This window comes from Sarcophilus harrisii, chromosome 2 (genome assembly GCF_902635505.1).
Source record: "Sarcophilus harrisii chromosome 2, mSarHar1.11, whole genome shotgun sequence".
NCBI lineage: Eukaryota > Metazoa > Chordata > Mammalia > Dasyuromorphia > Dasyuridae > Sarcophilus > Sarcophilus harrisii.
In genome coordinates, this window is record NC_045427.1 from 556,061,748 (window position 1) to 556,077,469 (window position 15,722).

At 39.4% G+C, this 15,722-nt stretch overlaps 1 protein-coding gene across 2 annotated transcripts in view; it reads right to left on the bottom strand.

The window, feature by feature from the left end:
• Positions 1–1,635: 1,635 nt before the first annotated feature.
• The window catches only part of ZNF592 (zinc finger protein 592), a 65,008-nt gene continuing 50,921 nt past the window's right edge, over positions 1,636–15,722 (bottom strand). The window contains exons 3-8 of one of the 2 annotated variants that reach the window (XM_031955694.1): positions 5,207–5,383; positions 4,693–4,852; positions 4,293–4,595; positions 3,682–3,794; positions 2,733–2,868; positions 1,636–2,223 (exon numbers count right to left, since the gene is read on the bottom strand). In XM_031955694.1, the coding sequence (XP_031811554.1) occupies positions 1,729–2,223; positions 2,733–2,868; positions 3,682–3,794; positions 4,293–4,595; positions 4,693–4,852; positions 5,207–5,383 (1,384 nt within the window). In that variant the 3' untranslated portion in view covers positions 1,636–1,728. The remainder of the gene's footprint in view (positions 2,224–2,732; positions 2,869–3,681; positions 3,795–4,292; positions 4,596–4,692; positions 4,853–5,206; positions 5,384–15,722) is intronic. The other variant, XM_031955693.1, reaches the window with a different exon arrangement.

Genomic DNA, 15,722 nt, shown 5'->3' on the forward strand with positions numbered 1-15,722 from the left:
AGAGGGTTTTTAACCTGGGGTGTGTGAACTTAAAAAATTAAAAGAAAATATTTGTACTTTGACATCAGTGATTCCATTGCAATCCTTGCAATGCAAGGATTATTGCAATCGCAATAATTGTATTATTTAAATCCATTATTCTGAGAATGATACAAACAAAAAGGTTAAGAACCCTGAGGCCAAAGGATTTGATAAAATGTTAATCTCTGGAGCTTCTGCAGGAGCAATGAGATGGACTTCCTTTGTTTCTGAATAAGTACCTGGTTAACAAGTGCCCTACTGGGAGAAAGGGACTTGGTTGTACCTCCCACCAAGCCTTCTGAGTGGCAGAGTACCAAAAGTCTATTCCAAAGGTTACCAAAAAAACTTTCCCTGGTGAGGAGGGGCAGGAGAAACAGCCCACAAACACAGTGGTCAGAGCCCACATTAGGCCGCCTCCTGACCGGCTTTGGCTAAAGATGAGAGAGGCATGATGGGTGGGGAAGAGTTCTCCCCTGTTTACTAGGTGGCATGGAACTCCTCATTTGATTTCATGGCTCTTTCTATTTTCCTTACTGGACCCTAATTTGTCTTATATTTATCTGGGTACAGCTTTTATCCTCTCTACCACACTGTAACCTCTTGGATAGCAGGGACCCTGACTTTTTATATCTACTCATATCCTAGCAGGACAAATAAGTCAATCCCTCCAATATAGCAGGTGTTATATTGTAAGTTGTTGGTATATTGATAACAACAACTATACTGATAGTTGTTGAATGGATGAATAGAGTCTCAATGTGTTAGCTGACTTCTCCAGAGAATTTGTAGGGAAGCAGAGGAATGAGGGAAAAAATGAGAGGCAACAATATAATAAGAGTGACTGGGCAGAACTCTCAGGAAGTAAATCTCAGAGTTCCAATTTAACCCCACCACCCCTTTATCATTATAGCTCTGATTCATACTCTCTGGGTGGAAAAAGGAACTTCTTGCCTGAAGATTTGTTGCTTTTCTCCCCTCAGATGAGGTCTTAGACCTGGAAAGTCCTGCTGAAGTCCCATATTCAGAGATAAAGCAAACAGCAATCTGAAAGCTATCAGGCTGTAGGTTTCAAACATGCAATTTAGAAATGTTGGGAAGTCATATTATAATGCACATTTGTTTGAGAGTCTGCAAAAGGCACTTTTCTTACAACTCTGTAAGGAAAGTTCCACAAGTACATCATTTCTGATTTACAGCTGACGCCCCTGGGGTCATAAATTGGCTTGTTCAGTCACACAATAGTTAAGAGGCAGGCACTCACTGCTGCTGGAATTGAAACCCAAATTTTCCTAATTCCAGCCAGTATTCTCACCACACACCACTTCTCCAAACCACATGAACCGAGGGCAGGAGAAGATGAGGCAGAAAAGGCATCAGGACTAAGAGCATGACATCCTAGGTCTCAGAAGAACTCTCAGAGAGAGGAAGTGCAGCAGGGGAATTAACTGGGGGCCCGGCCCACGTGCAGCTCAGAGGAGTTACCTCTTAACTGCCATGGGGGTCTAAGGGACCCGTTCTCCAGATCAGAACAGAGCCTGCTTTGAAGGCCGGCATGTGCACACACGCACACACATACGTGTACACACACGTACTCACACACACACAAAAAAATGGGGCACAGCTTTTTTTTTTATTCCCTCTTCTCCACAAGGCAGATATTAGGGCAGCATGGCCCTCCTTTCCCCTCCCACATTTCAAAACCACTTGTTACAGCCAAGGAGATGTCATGTGGCTATTCTGGTCCTGAGTGGCCTGTAGATGGCCCGCTGTGTCCTGCTCACAGTCCTCCTTGGAGGTCTGGCCCGTCTTCCATTGGCTTTCCTCCAATCCAGCCAAGGCAGGCTCCCCATGATAGTCCTCACACCCATTCTCATTTGTCTCCAGAGGAGCTCCTTCCCCAAGACCTTCTCGATCCACCTCTTCTGCCTCCTCCGGGTCTCTCACTTTGTGAACAATGAAGAGGTGTCGGTTGAGGGAGCTCACTGAGGTGTAACACAAGCCACAGAGCAGACACTGGACCGTGGAGCTGTCTGCCTGGTGCTGAGGTATGTGGCTCTGAAACTCTGGCCCCGAGTCTGTGGCAAAGCTGCACTTCGCACACTGGAATAGGGCCTTGAGTCTTTTGGTGGTGGGGACAGCTGCTCCGTTGGTGGAGCCTGGGGCACCTTCAACTTCAGCAGCCAGTCTCTTCAGATCTTTCATCTAAAAAAGAGAGGAAGTCACTGTGACATAACCTGCTACCACTGATAGTCCTTCTGAGGACACAGAATGAATTCTTGCCTAAGCCAGGCCCACGTGATGACCTCCAGAATTAGAGAACGCTATACAACTCTCAAGGCCTTGCAGACTGTCCCTCCTACCTGTGCAGCCTCCTTCAGTAAACAAGGCCCCATATGTTTTGTGTGTGTGGTGGGGATAGCAGGAGAGGAGAAGAAGCAGTTGTGGTAGTCAATACAGACTAGGGGGCTATTGTGCCTAAAGAGAACCGAGGCACAAAACAAAATCTGGCTTCTCTTTATTCCTTGACTCTCTACGCCTCCCACCTCCACTTCCACAAGGTGGTAACACCGCGTGTGAAGCTCCTGTTCTGCCTCTGTGGCTTTAAAGGCTACTTACAACCCACAGCTCCCAACACTCTTCATTTGCCTCTACAGAAAAGGTCTGGGCACACACATTCCATCCAGGAAGCTGTCATCATAAGGGAAACTCACCTGGGGGGACTCTCCAGCAGGAGGTCTGGCTTTGGACGTCTGGCTCAAGTCTATATTTTTGATGCCATGCATAAGGCTGACATGGTTCTCCAGCAGGGAGAGCTGAGGGAAGCTGGGCCTGTCCTCTGTGCAATACCTTCAAAAACAAGGCCAGGAGAGAAGGAGAATCAGAGTCTCTAGAACCCAAAGGGAGCTGAAAAGGAGAGCCAATGGTATTCGTGTGTCATTTTAAATGGGCAAGGGATTTCATAAGAACTAGCATCCAATGGACGTGGCTCTCTTCAAAATGAGATGATCCAAATCAGTTCCAATTGTTCAGCAATGAAGAGAACCAGCTACAGCCAGCAAAAGAACTATAAAAAATGAGTGTGGACCACAACATAGCATTTCCACTTCTTTTGTTATTGTCTGCTTGCATTTTTATTTTCCTTCCCAGGTTATTTTTACCTTCTAAATTCGATTTTTCTTGCGCAGCAAGATAACTATGAATATATATACATATATTGTATTTAACATATACTTTAACATATTTAACATATATTGGACTGTCTGCCATCCAGGGGAGGGGTGGGGGGAAGGAGGGGAAAAGTTGAAGCAGAAGGCTTCTCAAGGGTCAGTGATGGAAAAATTACCCATGTATATGTTTTGAAAATTAAAAGCTATTAAAAAAAAAAAAAAAAAAAAAAAAGAACCAGCATCCAAGTCCCAGAAGCAGGTTTTAATGAAAATGCTTTATTTCTAAAGCTTAGGAGCTGTGGAGCAGACTGGGGAAAAGAACAGCAATGAACTACTATCTTCCACGGGTTGGTCAGTGGGTTTCTTCTTTTCCCTTTCTAAGGTGCCCTGAACCACTGAGATCTCTCCCATATGCCGCCAACATAATTGCTTTCAACTCCTAGAATCCTCTAACTGTGGCCTCTAGCCAGGAGCTACCTAAAAGGGAACTCACCAACAAGTATAAACCTTCTTGGTTGTATCATGGTTGTTTCGGCTATGTCGTCGAAGGTTAATGGCAGTATGGAAGGAGCACTCACACTGCCGACACGGAAAGCGCTTCACTATCTGAAGAGAGTCAACAGGACACAAAGTATCAGACCCCAGAGAGCTGAGAAAGATTGTTTTCAAAAGGAAGAGGGGAAGAGGAAGAGTATGTTTTTTTCTAGACCCAGTGGCCCCACTATTCTAAGACCTTGATATATCTGAGGATCTAACCCAACCCAGAAGAAGAGGATTCACTGATGGGACATGAAGTTGACACTCTGAAAAACTGGAAAAAGCTTTTACTAAACAAAAATGAAATGCTAAAATTCCAGACTGGGTGACCTGGTAATCAGGGCTTGAATCTGGGCATCAGTATCCCTTTGACTCTCCTGGGGACCTCATAGTACCAAAGGAGCTCAAGAACCAATAGGACAGAATGTTTGGCTCCCTTTAAAGGGGAGTTCTTTAAAGGAACTCAGGCCTGTCTGCTGCTATGCAGCTCAGTAGAGATGGGACCTGATCACATACCTCCCTCCCCGTACTTCCCAAGGTCCCCAAACCTCACTACACAACACTTACCCGGCCATGGCTCTTCTTCATATGAGACACATAGCTTTCACGATCAGGAAGCCACTCACGGCATTCTGGGCAGGTCCAGCCAGTGCTCCTCAATTTGGGCTTCGTCTCAGCCTTGTTCTGGGTTTCAGCACGGCGTTCCCCAGACCTATCCCAGCAGACTGAGGTCTGAACACTGCTTTGCCCAGCAGTACTAGTGGCTGATGGCTCAGCAGGGGTCCCAGGGCCTGGATGGCCAGAGCGGGTATCAGTTGTAGACCGCAGGCTGGGCAGTTCTTCCACATTTCGTGGGACACCATGGACACTCTAGGGATGGGAAGGGTGATTACTGACTGAGCAAGAAGATGGATGTGGGCTGGCACTGGTTCTCTAAAAACCTCCCCACCCAGGTCTCCCGACCCACCTTGACATGTTGCATCAGCAGCTGCTTCTGTATGAACACAAGCTGACACTCTGGGCACTTGAAAACTCCTACCATCAATTTGTTGGTGTTCTGATAAAAGTGCTGCTGCATCAGCTTCTTTTTGTTGAAGACAGTTTCACAAGAACACTTATAGATCAGTCTAGGGAAATGAGAACAGAACCAGGAGGATTATATATCTCCACATAAAGGATTGCAGCATCCTGAGAGGCCCTAGAGGCACAAAGCACAAACTACTTATTGCAAAGAAAGGATTGCACAACAGCTGCTAGGAGAATTTAGTATGAGGTATCTCAAGGCCAGATGAGAAGAATCTCTAGCACAATTGGGGATTAAAAAAGCCCTTCCCTCTTAAATTCTTTTTCATACCTGCAAATGCTCCTGGACCCTAAGTCAGTTCTCCCATGATCTCCCAAGGTTCTAGATATTTCCCACTAGACTGATCCCCTGGCCATCCTCTTTCTCCCCACTCCACCCACCAAGGAAAGGCACTTACTGAGAGGCTTTGTGTGGCTGGGTAGGGTGCTGGGCAGCACTGTGAGCAGCAGTGCCACTAGCGGATTTGAAGGCCATAGGGCAAAATGCACACTTGTGGAAAACCTGGCAGTGCCGCTCTTGGATGTGCCTCTTTAGCAAGGCTAAGGTCACAAAGACAACTCCACAGTGAATGCACCTAGACAGCAAAGACAATAGCAGTTGAAGTAGAGAAAAGAAGAGGTGCAGAACTTCACTGAATCCCTCTTCTTTTCCATCCCCCAAATAAAGCACCAAGTTTCCAGTTTCCAATCACTAGCCATATTTACAATAAAATTAGAATATCAAACATGGTCATCAGTAGGCCACAGTTTTTATTTCTTAGCTCTCTACACGTAATCCTGTGTTTTTTGCAGAAGCAACTTAGGAAGTGTCTCCACATGGGGAGTTGGGGAACAGGCATCTGGAAAATACTATAAGACAATGAGCTTGTGGTCTGCTCTGGTCTTGATTATTCTAGCTAGAAACTGTCTCTCTGGCTTTGTCTCCACTATGTTTTGTGTGCCTTCTGCACAAGTCATGCTTATAACATGACACCTCATACACAGTGATTTGTGTGAATAGCTTATCTCCTTTGCCAAACAAAAGAGCTGGGTCTCCAAAGCATATCATAATAATCACAAGCTTTGTAATAGTAGCTATTGTTGTAATTGTGTTATTGGTTGTAGTAATAGTGGCAGTCTTCGTATAGTAGTAGTAATTTTATGAATTATATATATATATATAAATGAATATATATGTGCATATCACTTTAAGGTTTGCAAATAGCTTAGCATTTTGTTTCCCAAAAACCCTGAGAGGTAAGTGTTATTATGATTCCCATTTTATTAGCAAGAGCCTAGAGCGGGATTTGATCACAGATCTTCCTAACTCATAGTTCAGCACTTTATCAAATGAAATGAATTGGAGTAGGCACTCTATAAGTATTTGTTGAGGAATATAGAGTCGAGAGTGATTAATTCCTTGATTATAGCAACACATAAGACCAAAAAATATATATTACCAGTTGTCTTGTGCATTATTGCAACACCAATAACAGAACAGTGGAAGAGCAGGAATACAGAATATTAAGAATCACATATTTTATATTATTGATGATAATTCTAAATGTGATGATTTTAAAGGTGTTGGTGAGTTGGTTTTATTACACGTTCAAAAGCCACAACAAAAATTTCATGAGACACTTGATAATTACAGTATCGTTTTAGAATTTATAAAAAAGACTTTCCTTCCTTCTGTTGCAGAAGTATAGATGTTCTTCAAAATACTTCATAAAGGCTCCAATTAAGTCAGCAATACACAAAAAAGCACTCTTTCCCCCCAAAAGTCAGATGATATGGTTCAGTATTAAGAAATAGATAAATTTGTTAAAAAGCACTGTAAGGTACCCAGTTAAGCCAGATCACTGAAAAGCAATTAATGACTCTATGAAAACAATAAATGAAACAGAAAATATTTTTTCAAGTTCTATATACTCAAACAACAAACATTTATTAAACACTTATTATATTGCCAGCATTGTGATCAGCATTAGATATTCAAAACCAAAAATTCAGCAGTTTTTTCAAATCATTTTCTCTAACCAAGACATATTTCAGATGGGTGGTACAATAGTGGATAGAATGCTAAACCTCGAGTCAGAAAGACTTGAATTCAACTCTGGCCTTAGATACTTCCTAGTTGTATGACCCTAAGCAAGTCACTTAACCCTGTAAAATAAGCTGGAGAAGGAATAGCAAACCACTCAAGTATCTTTGCCAAGAAAATCCCAAATTGTGTTATAAAGAGTCAGATACGGCCAAAAAACAACAACAATACTTTAGTCCTTGACTGGCTAACATGATTTGTAGACAAAGATTTGAAAGTGTCACGATTTTGAGAGTGTAAAGGATAAACTATAAATTATTTCAAAGAAGGAATAACAACCTGCTTTTTTTGGTGACAATTTAACATCAATAACTACTGAACTATGTACCTATTCTACTTTCCAATTTCTATATGACTTTTACAGAATAATCTTTATCCCATTTTTAAGGTATGAAGTAATTAGAAAAAAACCGGTAAGATTTTAAACACAACATGCTACAAAAGACATCTTTACACAGATCTCTTGTGTGTCTGACACAAGTGAATGAAATATGAAGAAAATACAAGATTTCACTGGGCTTACTGTTTGTTAACTATAAAAAACATTTGATTTGGTAGAGCAAAATGCTACCCTAAAGATTCTCCTTTAATAAAGTGTAAATGCATAAAGCAAAAGCAAACAAGATTTCATGAAGATGAACAAGCAACATTTGTGTGATGAATGATTACAAATAGCAAAGCTTAAAAAAGGAAGATGAAGGTAATTATTACAAGCAAAGGGTATCTGAAAAAAACAAACAAACAAACAGAAGAGTGATTCTCTATCAATACTGAAAACCTTCAGATGTTCCAGTTTGCAGATGGCACTGTACAACACTGCAAAATTTCCAAATGAGATTTGTAATAACTCAAAAAAAGGTCATTCTATCTAGCTTCATAAGAAAAATCAAGGAGGCAAATTAATGTTTATTGTCCAAACTATGACATACAATTGGGTGGGTGGTCGCCACCATAGAACTAAACCATTTGTATGTATAATTTAGGGATATATTGTATATGGGCAATGGATTCAAAATGGAAGAAGGGGAAAAATAGCCTGGGCTAGGGTAGGGAGGAGAGCATCTAGTTCCTCCTAGAATTTGTGATAAATGAGATTTCACTGAGACATCCAGATTCCTTCAGTACCTTCAAGAGAGAAATTCAGGAATAGGGTGGAATGACCTGAGATATGGGGAGAACAACTTTTTAGTATTCAGAGAAAGCAGAAGCAGTATCCTTTGAACTAAAATTCTACAGAGAAATAAGCCCAGGAGGAAAAAGAAGATCTCAAAAATGAAATTCTGAAGATGTAAAGAGAAATAATTCTAGAGGAAAGGAAAAAGGATAGTTGTTTATGTGGCCCAGAGCAATCACCAACCAATATTGTTGTATTACAGGAGCCATCCGTTGGTGGCTGCTGGGGATTTAATTCTGTTCATCAGAATAGATCCCTTCATGTGAGAGGATAATAATGATACAAGGAGACTGAGAGGCAGTTGTGTTCTCTGACTTCCCTCTTCCTTCCAATTTATTTCATTCCCAATTCACAAGCAACATCTTCATCAGTAAAGGCTGATTTGCAATTCCTTTAGGGGTGTTATGATTCACACCTGTGGGGGCTTTCTGGCAAACTGATCTGCCCCTTCACATTTAGGCATAGTCCTTAACACAATACGAGTTTTTAAAAGTCACATATAGAAGATGAAGGCAGGGATAGGTAATAGTAGATAAATAAAAATAACATATCATGTTCCTTTAAGAATCATGTCACAAATTCTGAAGCTTAGACTGAGCTAGCTAAACTAAAAAAAAAAAAAAAAAAAAAAAAAATGGAATTTAAAAACAAATTTCTTCTGAGAAGTGGAGGATCAACAAAGGAGTAAGGCAGGGGTCCTCAAACTTTTAAAATATGGGGCCAGTTCACTTTCCCTCAGGCTGCTGGAGGGTCGGACTATAGTAAAAACAAAAACTTTGTTTTGTGGACCTTTAAATAAAGAAACTTCATAGTCCTGGGTGAGGGGAATAATAGTCCTCAGCTGCCACATCTGGCCTGCGGGCCGTAGTTTGAGGACCCCTGGAGTAAGGCATCTGTACAGGGCAGATGGGATGATGATAAATGTTGATGGAGAAAAGGCAGAGCTGCTTATGTTGCTTCTGTTTTCTCAGGCAAAGATTATATTCTTCAGATTGGAAAGAACAGAAAAAAGGGTAGAAATAGTTGTAATTAAGAGCTAGTTAGTGGGAATGGTATAAAAAGCAAAATAAGGCTGGAAGAGGAGATTAGCTATTTACTGAGAGTGATGGATACATACAGACAACCTCAGTGTACCCATATGTACCCACATCTAATGTTGAGATCTAGAAGAAGGCTACCAGCATTATCAAAAGGCTACCATGGAGAAAATTTGGTAGGACCACAAAGAAGAGTTGCACAAAGAGTATAGTTAGATTGTAATTTGTATCTCTGGAGAAGATGCATAAATGGATGTGATCTATTTTGAAGTCTCAAAGTATGCAAGGGCAGTTTAGGACAATGGGCCTAAACCAGGTCTCAGAATTTGTGCCTCACATGCTGACATAATGAGCCCCTCCTGAGGCACATATCTTCCTTCAAAAGCTGTAAAAGGACTAAAGGTGTGAGAATTGGCATTCTGGATAGCCATTTCAGCAAAAAAAAAAAAAAAAGTAACCTACTCTTTTCTATGCAGAGCAGAAAATGATACATATTAAGCACACAGAACAATTAATACAATAACACAGTAACTGTAAAGGCAAAGGCAAGTTTGAAAGATCAACACAATGGAACCAATAGTTTTAAAGGACTCCTGAAGAAACAGGCTTCAGACAGAGAGGTAATGAACTCAAGAGTGCATACAGAAGGATACTGGGAATTTGGGGAGCAGTCACATTCCTAATCTAGGGTATTTGTTTTATTTGATTATACATACTTTTAATGGGGTTTAATTTTCTTTTCTAAGAGATGAAAGAGGAGTAAAGGAGAGAAAATAGAATTGAAAATAAATTGATTTTTTGAAAAAAAATCACTATGGATATCTATTTAGTTATCCAATTCCCTCAGTTAGAAAATGGGCTCTCTTAGAACTCTTTAAAGCATTTTAAACTTCTAAGTATATATCATGTTCTAACTTATTTTGTAGTTCTGTAGACATAATCTTTACTAATAAGTTGTTTGTTCCTTATAGGAACTATCTCATTTCTCTTTTTATCTCTCCTTGTGTCTATCATAATGTTTTACACATAGTAGATCTTCTGGTAAGTGTTTACTGAACTGAATTACCTATGTCATTCATTTGAAGCCAATTACATTGCTATCTTTTTATGTCTACCATATCTAGTTTTCCCAAATGACTCATAAGTTTCTTGAGATCAAGAGCTATTTATTCAAATTTTTTTTTCAGAATCTCCCAGAGAAGGTCAGCACTGAGGGCATGCAGAACCTAGGACCGTCCTAAGGCGACAGCCCCACCCCTATCCCCAACAAGGTCAGCCTTGAGCTGTGACTGTTGACAGAGGTATGGTAGAGTTTTTCTATTCCTGTTTTTGCTGGGGGAGAATACTGTGGGTTGTAAGTATAAGAACTACTTCCAAACTTTTATTTGACAGATAGAAATATTATTTTCTCTTAAAAAACTGTTCCTCCTAAGTCACTACTCGGACACTATTACAGAATGGGGATAGCTATATCAGCAGGTCACATGGTAATCTTGCCAATTTCCCACATACTAGACAAAAACATAGTTCTTATCACCAAAATAAAACATAGGGCTATAGAAAAAGTGGGTGCCCAATAAATATCTCTTGATTATTGTTTGTTGACTGATAACGTATGTACTGATGTCTTATTTATGAGCAAAGGAATGCATATAGAGATAATTATGCCCATACCATAACGTGATCTGGTTCCTACTTAGAACAGAAACACAAAGCTGAAGTTTAATAAAATGCTTATTGATTCAATTCACTCAATAAACCAACTGACATTCCATATAAATAAATGACACTGTGAAATTCCCTTTAACAGAAGGTATACTCAATAGCTGCTTATTGATAGCTAGCCCATGGGAATTTGAGATCTCTGAAGACATATGCCTTCAGACGCAGTATGTTATAGGAGCAAAGAGTATTAACTGAACCATATATTAGAATATCTGGGTTTAAGGCCTTTTTGGGCCACTAACTAGCTACATGACTTCTGCCAGATTATTTAATGACTTCCGGTCATGGTTTATTGTGAAATACAAATGAGATAATGGATGTGGAAATACTTTGTGAACTATAGAACTCTCCATCTTGACTGGGGACTGCCTACCTGGCTTGCAATTGGTCTTTCAGGAAAAGTCCCAGCCTAGCTCCACTTTACTCCCAACTAACTTTCTGGATTTCGTTTACTCCTCTTCGGTTGGCTGCCTTGACTCCTAGTGATAACCCTCTCCCAGTTCTTTCCCAACTCTCCTTTTAAGTACTGTTTTTTCATTTAGAATGTAAGCTTCTCTGGGGCAAGAACTTGCTTACTTGCTTGTGTTTTTATTTCTCGGTGCCAAGAGCACAAGAAAATGTTCTAGCTGGCTAATTATACAAATGTTTTCAAATTCCTAATTCCCTGGAGGGCTGAACAGGGAACTTGCTTCAATTATTTCAATTCAGGGGATTCTAGTCATAGTTTTGGTGGCCTAGGATAGGCTTTACCTAAAGAGTAGGTAAGCTATCACTCTTTGGATCATGGGCACTAACTCTCACGTGACTGTTGGGGTAGTCAACAATGGGACAATAATTAACTATTGTTTGTGTATATATGTGTGTATACACATCTTTATATTAGAATACAATATCAGATCAATTAAATTCCCATGCTTTTTGTCCTCAGCCTACAAACATAACTCAAATAATAATAATGATAGCTGAAATAGTAACTTTAAGATTTGTGAAATGCTTTATACATATTATCCTCATGAAAACCCTTGAAAGATAATTTTTTTCTTGGCAAGGAGGTTTGGGTGTGTAATTTTATCAGAGTGGGAAACTCCATGGTGTGCAAACTTCCTTCATCAAAGCAGATGGGTATGTTCTGTCTGGTAAGTCACAGTCATACCACTAGTACATGTCCAATGCTAAACATGCTTGTTGACTGATGAATTCCTTACTTCAAGGTGAATTCTCTTTCCAGTGTCACACTGCTTTCTCTGAGTAAACACATACCACAGGCATCATTATCACCTCCGTTTTACAGATAAAGAAATTAAAGCTCAAAGAGTAAAGGATACATCCATAATAAGTACTGGAAGTGGGGTTCCAACCCAGGCTTTTCTTATATCTAAATCTAGAGTTCTACTATATCATATTATCTGTCAACAAAACGTAATTTTACCTCCAGAGGAATGGACATTTTAAAGAGAGGGAATAGGTATTCAGCAAATTTTTCTTTCATTGTTTCCTCTGGTAATCTTTTGATCTAAGGACTAGGGAATGTTTCTGTCCTCCTGATTAGGCCAAAAAGGGTATAGTACACACTTTGGTGTTATTCAATCATGTCTGACTCTTAATGATCCTATGGACCACAGCCCACTAATACTGAATATGGGATTTTCTTGGCATACACACTGGAATAGTTTACCATTTCTTTCTCCAGGGGATTAGGGCCAACAGCAGTTAACTGTCTTGCCCAGGATCACAGAACTAGTAAGTATCTGAAGTCACATTTGAATTAAAATCTTTCTGACTTCAGGCCCAGAGCGCTCTCCATGATCATGCTAGTACAACTCAGGGCTGATAAATACATAAACGCAGATCACAATGTTCTCCATTTTTCAGGCTTATATTACTAAATGCCCTCTAAGGGGATCCATCCCAGGCTACTGGAAGTCTTGTCCACCATAACTAGCCTACTTCCGTTTCTCATTAAATAGATCTATGAAGGCTCATAAAACCCACAGAATATTAGCTGTGGCAGGGTACTTCCAGATGTGAAAGCTAAAGCCCTCAATGATATCTTTTAAACTACTTATCTAGGCAATATATATTCTTCTTAGCTCTTTGGGATACTTTTCAGTTTGATTCTTCCAAGATCCTATGTTTCGTGATTCAGCAATATGCTAAGAGAATAAATGGTATTAAAAAGAGGATTTTGCATCAATGAGCTATTTAAAAAGCAGTATAAAATTTCCCAAATGCCTGCTTTTCTCTTGATTTCCTACTAATTTTCAGGTCCAGTTCACTGTTCATCCATAATACTTGTCCAAAATTTTACATACAAATGAAAATGCATACTCTCTACTCTCTTTCTTCTCTTTAACAGGTTGCTCATCTAACTATATCATAGTCTGGGCAAAAGGCTTTTTTTTTAATCCATTTTTTTGGCAGCGCAGATGGCTAAAACAATCTTTTTTACATTATGACATGAAGGTATTATAGAGCTCCAGGGCAATGTATTGGCTGGCCCAATGTAAGAATACTGTCATTAACAGGAAATTTTACTTTGCTTGGATTTTGTGCAGTATCTACAGACACAAAAATACTTAGAGGAATCCAAGTTTTCCTTCCCTGCTTTACACTGGTTTTGATTTTAATATATGACAAATCAGTGAACAAAATTATTAAAAAGATACATCTGTCATAGTCTTGTATAAACTAAAGAAACATGAAAACTACCATATAAAGACTCCATTCTGTGTAAACTTTAAAAAGGCAAAACTTAAAAAAAAATCATAGACATTTCTCAGAAAATTATGTGAAACTAATAAGTAATCCCTCACATTTATGTGAAATTCTAAAGTTTGTAAAGGGCTGTCCTCACAAATGCCCATGTTACAGATAAACAACCTGAACCTTTCCAGGTTAAGCAACTTGATCAGAGAGTTGATTGATGCCTGAGATAAGATTTGAATACAACTCTGGGGATCACAGGATCAGAGATTAAGAGCTCTTAGTTAACTGAGAGGCCAACAAGTCTAATGTCTTCTTATTAAAATTAGGAAACAGAGGCTAAGAGAGGAACTCTGTTGGACAACATGTCCAGAAACATATTCTATGTTAACACTGAAACACTAATGATACCACTTGGGTTTTCTATTAACCAATTCAAAATTCAACTAACTGTACTACTGCATAGTTTACATCTCTACATCTTCTCCATAAGAAAAGCTTAAGGGAGCCTGACAAATGCTTTGCTAAAATCTAGATAAACTAAATTTAATGCATTTCTCTCATCTACTGATCTCTTCTATCCTGTCAAAAACAAAAATGAAATTAAAGATAACTTCCAAATGGATAAATACCAAACATAAAGGGAGGTATCATAAAGAAATTACTGTAGTGAAATGCAATTGCTTTTGAGATACATGAATAAAGGAAGAATTCATGACTAAACAAGTCAGAGAATCACAGAAAATAAAACAAAATTTTGATGCCAAAATTTAAATTTTTGCCCAAACAAAATCAATGTAGTTAAATTAAAATTAGAATAGAAACAGTTAACTGGGGGAATAGAGGGGAGGAGGGGAGGGAGAAGGGAGGGAGAAATGTATCACATTTCTCTGATAAAGGGCTCATTTACAAAAGAGATAACAAATTGATTTAAATTTATAAGAAGAAGAGGCATTCCCAATGAATAAATGATTAAAAGATGTGAACAGGCAGTTTTCTAAGAAAGATATCTAAGCTATCCACAGTCATGAAAAAGTGCTTCAAATCACCAATAATCTGACAAATGAAAATTAAAGCACCTTTGAGGGTCAACGTCAGACCCATCAAATTAGTAAAGTTGACAGAAGGAAGAAAATGACAAATGTTGGAGGAACTGAGGGGAAACAGGCACATTAATGCACTGTTGGTAGAGATATGTATTGGTCTAGTCTTTCTGGAAAGCAATTTGGAACTCTGTCCTCAAAATTGGTTGCTAATCAATCTATGATTCTTTTTAACTCAGCAATACTATAACTAGGTCTACACCCACCCACCCATTCCCCCCAAAAAAATCAAAGGAAAAAGAAACTGACAAGTGTGAACAAGAATACTTACAGTAGAGGATAATTCTAGGAAGATGGCAGAGTAGGTTGGTAAATTTCAAGCTCTCTAGATTTCCCCCACAAATAGAGCAAACTTGTGCCTCAGGATAAACACAGACTGGTGAAAAATCAAAATTTGGGGCAGAACAGAGGTATCCTCCTGATACAACCCAACAAGATCTGAAGAAAGACCTCAGATCAGGATTATCCCATATGAGGTTCCAACACTTCCAGGCTAACTTCACAGAAACATCAAGTGGGGACTCCTTGGGCTAGCTAGGTGTGGCTGGAGCCTCAGCAGAAACTACAGAGACTTTCACTTCCCAAACTGTTAGTGGATTTGGAATTTGAGTGCCAGAAGATTGAATGAAATTTGGCTGATTTGGAACCCAGCACCAGGTGAGTACAGAAGTAACAAGGCAGGGACACTACTGGTTACAGGTATGAGCAGGAGGGTGGAGGGCTTGGTTTGGGGTTTCTGCTCAGAAGGGAAAGCTGAAGGGAAGCTTGAGGCACCATCTCTCTCACTCCATGATTAGGTGCTTATACTAATACCTCTTATTAAAAAACAAATAAACAATGAACCAGAAAAGAAGAAAGAATCCCACCATAGAAACATATTCTGTGGACAGGGAAGACCAGGGTTAATCTTCAGAAGACAATGAAGTAAAAAAAAACTTCTACCTCAAAGAATAATGTGAAATAGCACCCTGCACAGAGAATTTATAGAACTCAAAAAAGAATTTAAAAACCAAATGAGGATATTAAGGAAAAACTTAAAAAAAAAAAAAAAAACAAGAGAAACAAGAAAATTATGGGGAAAAAGTTAAC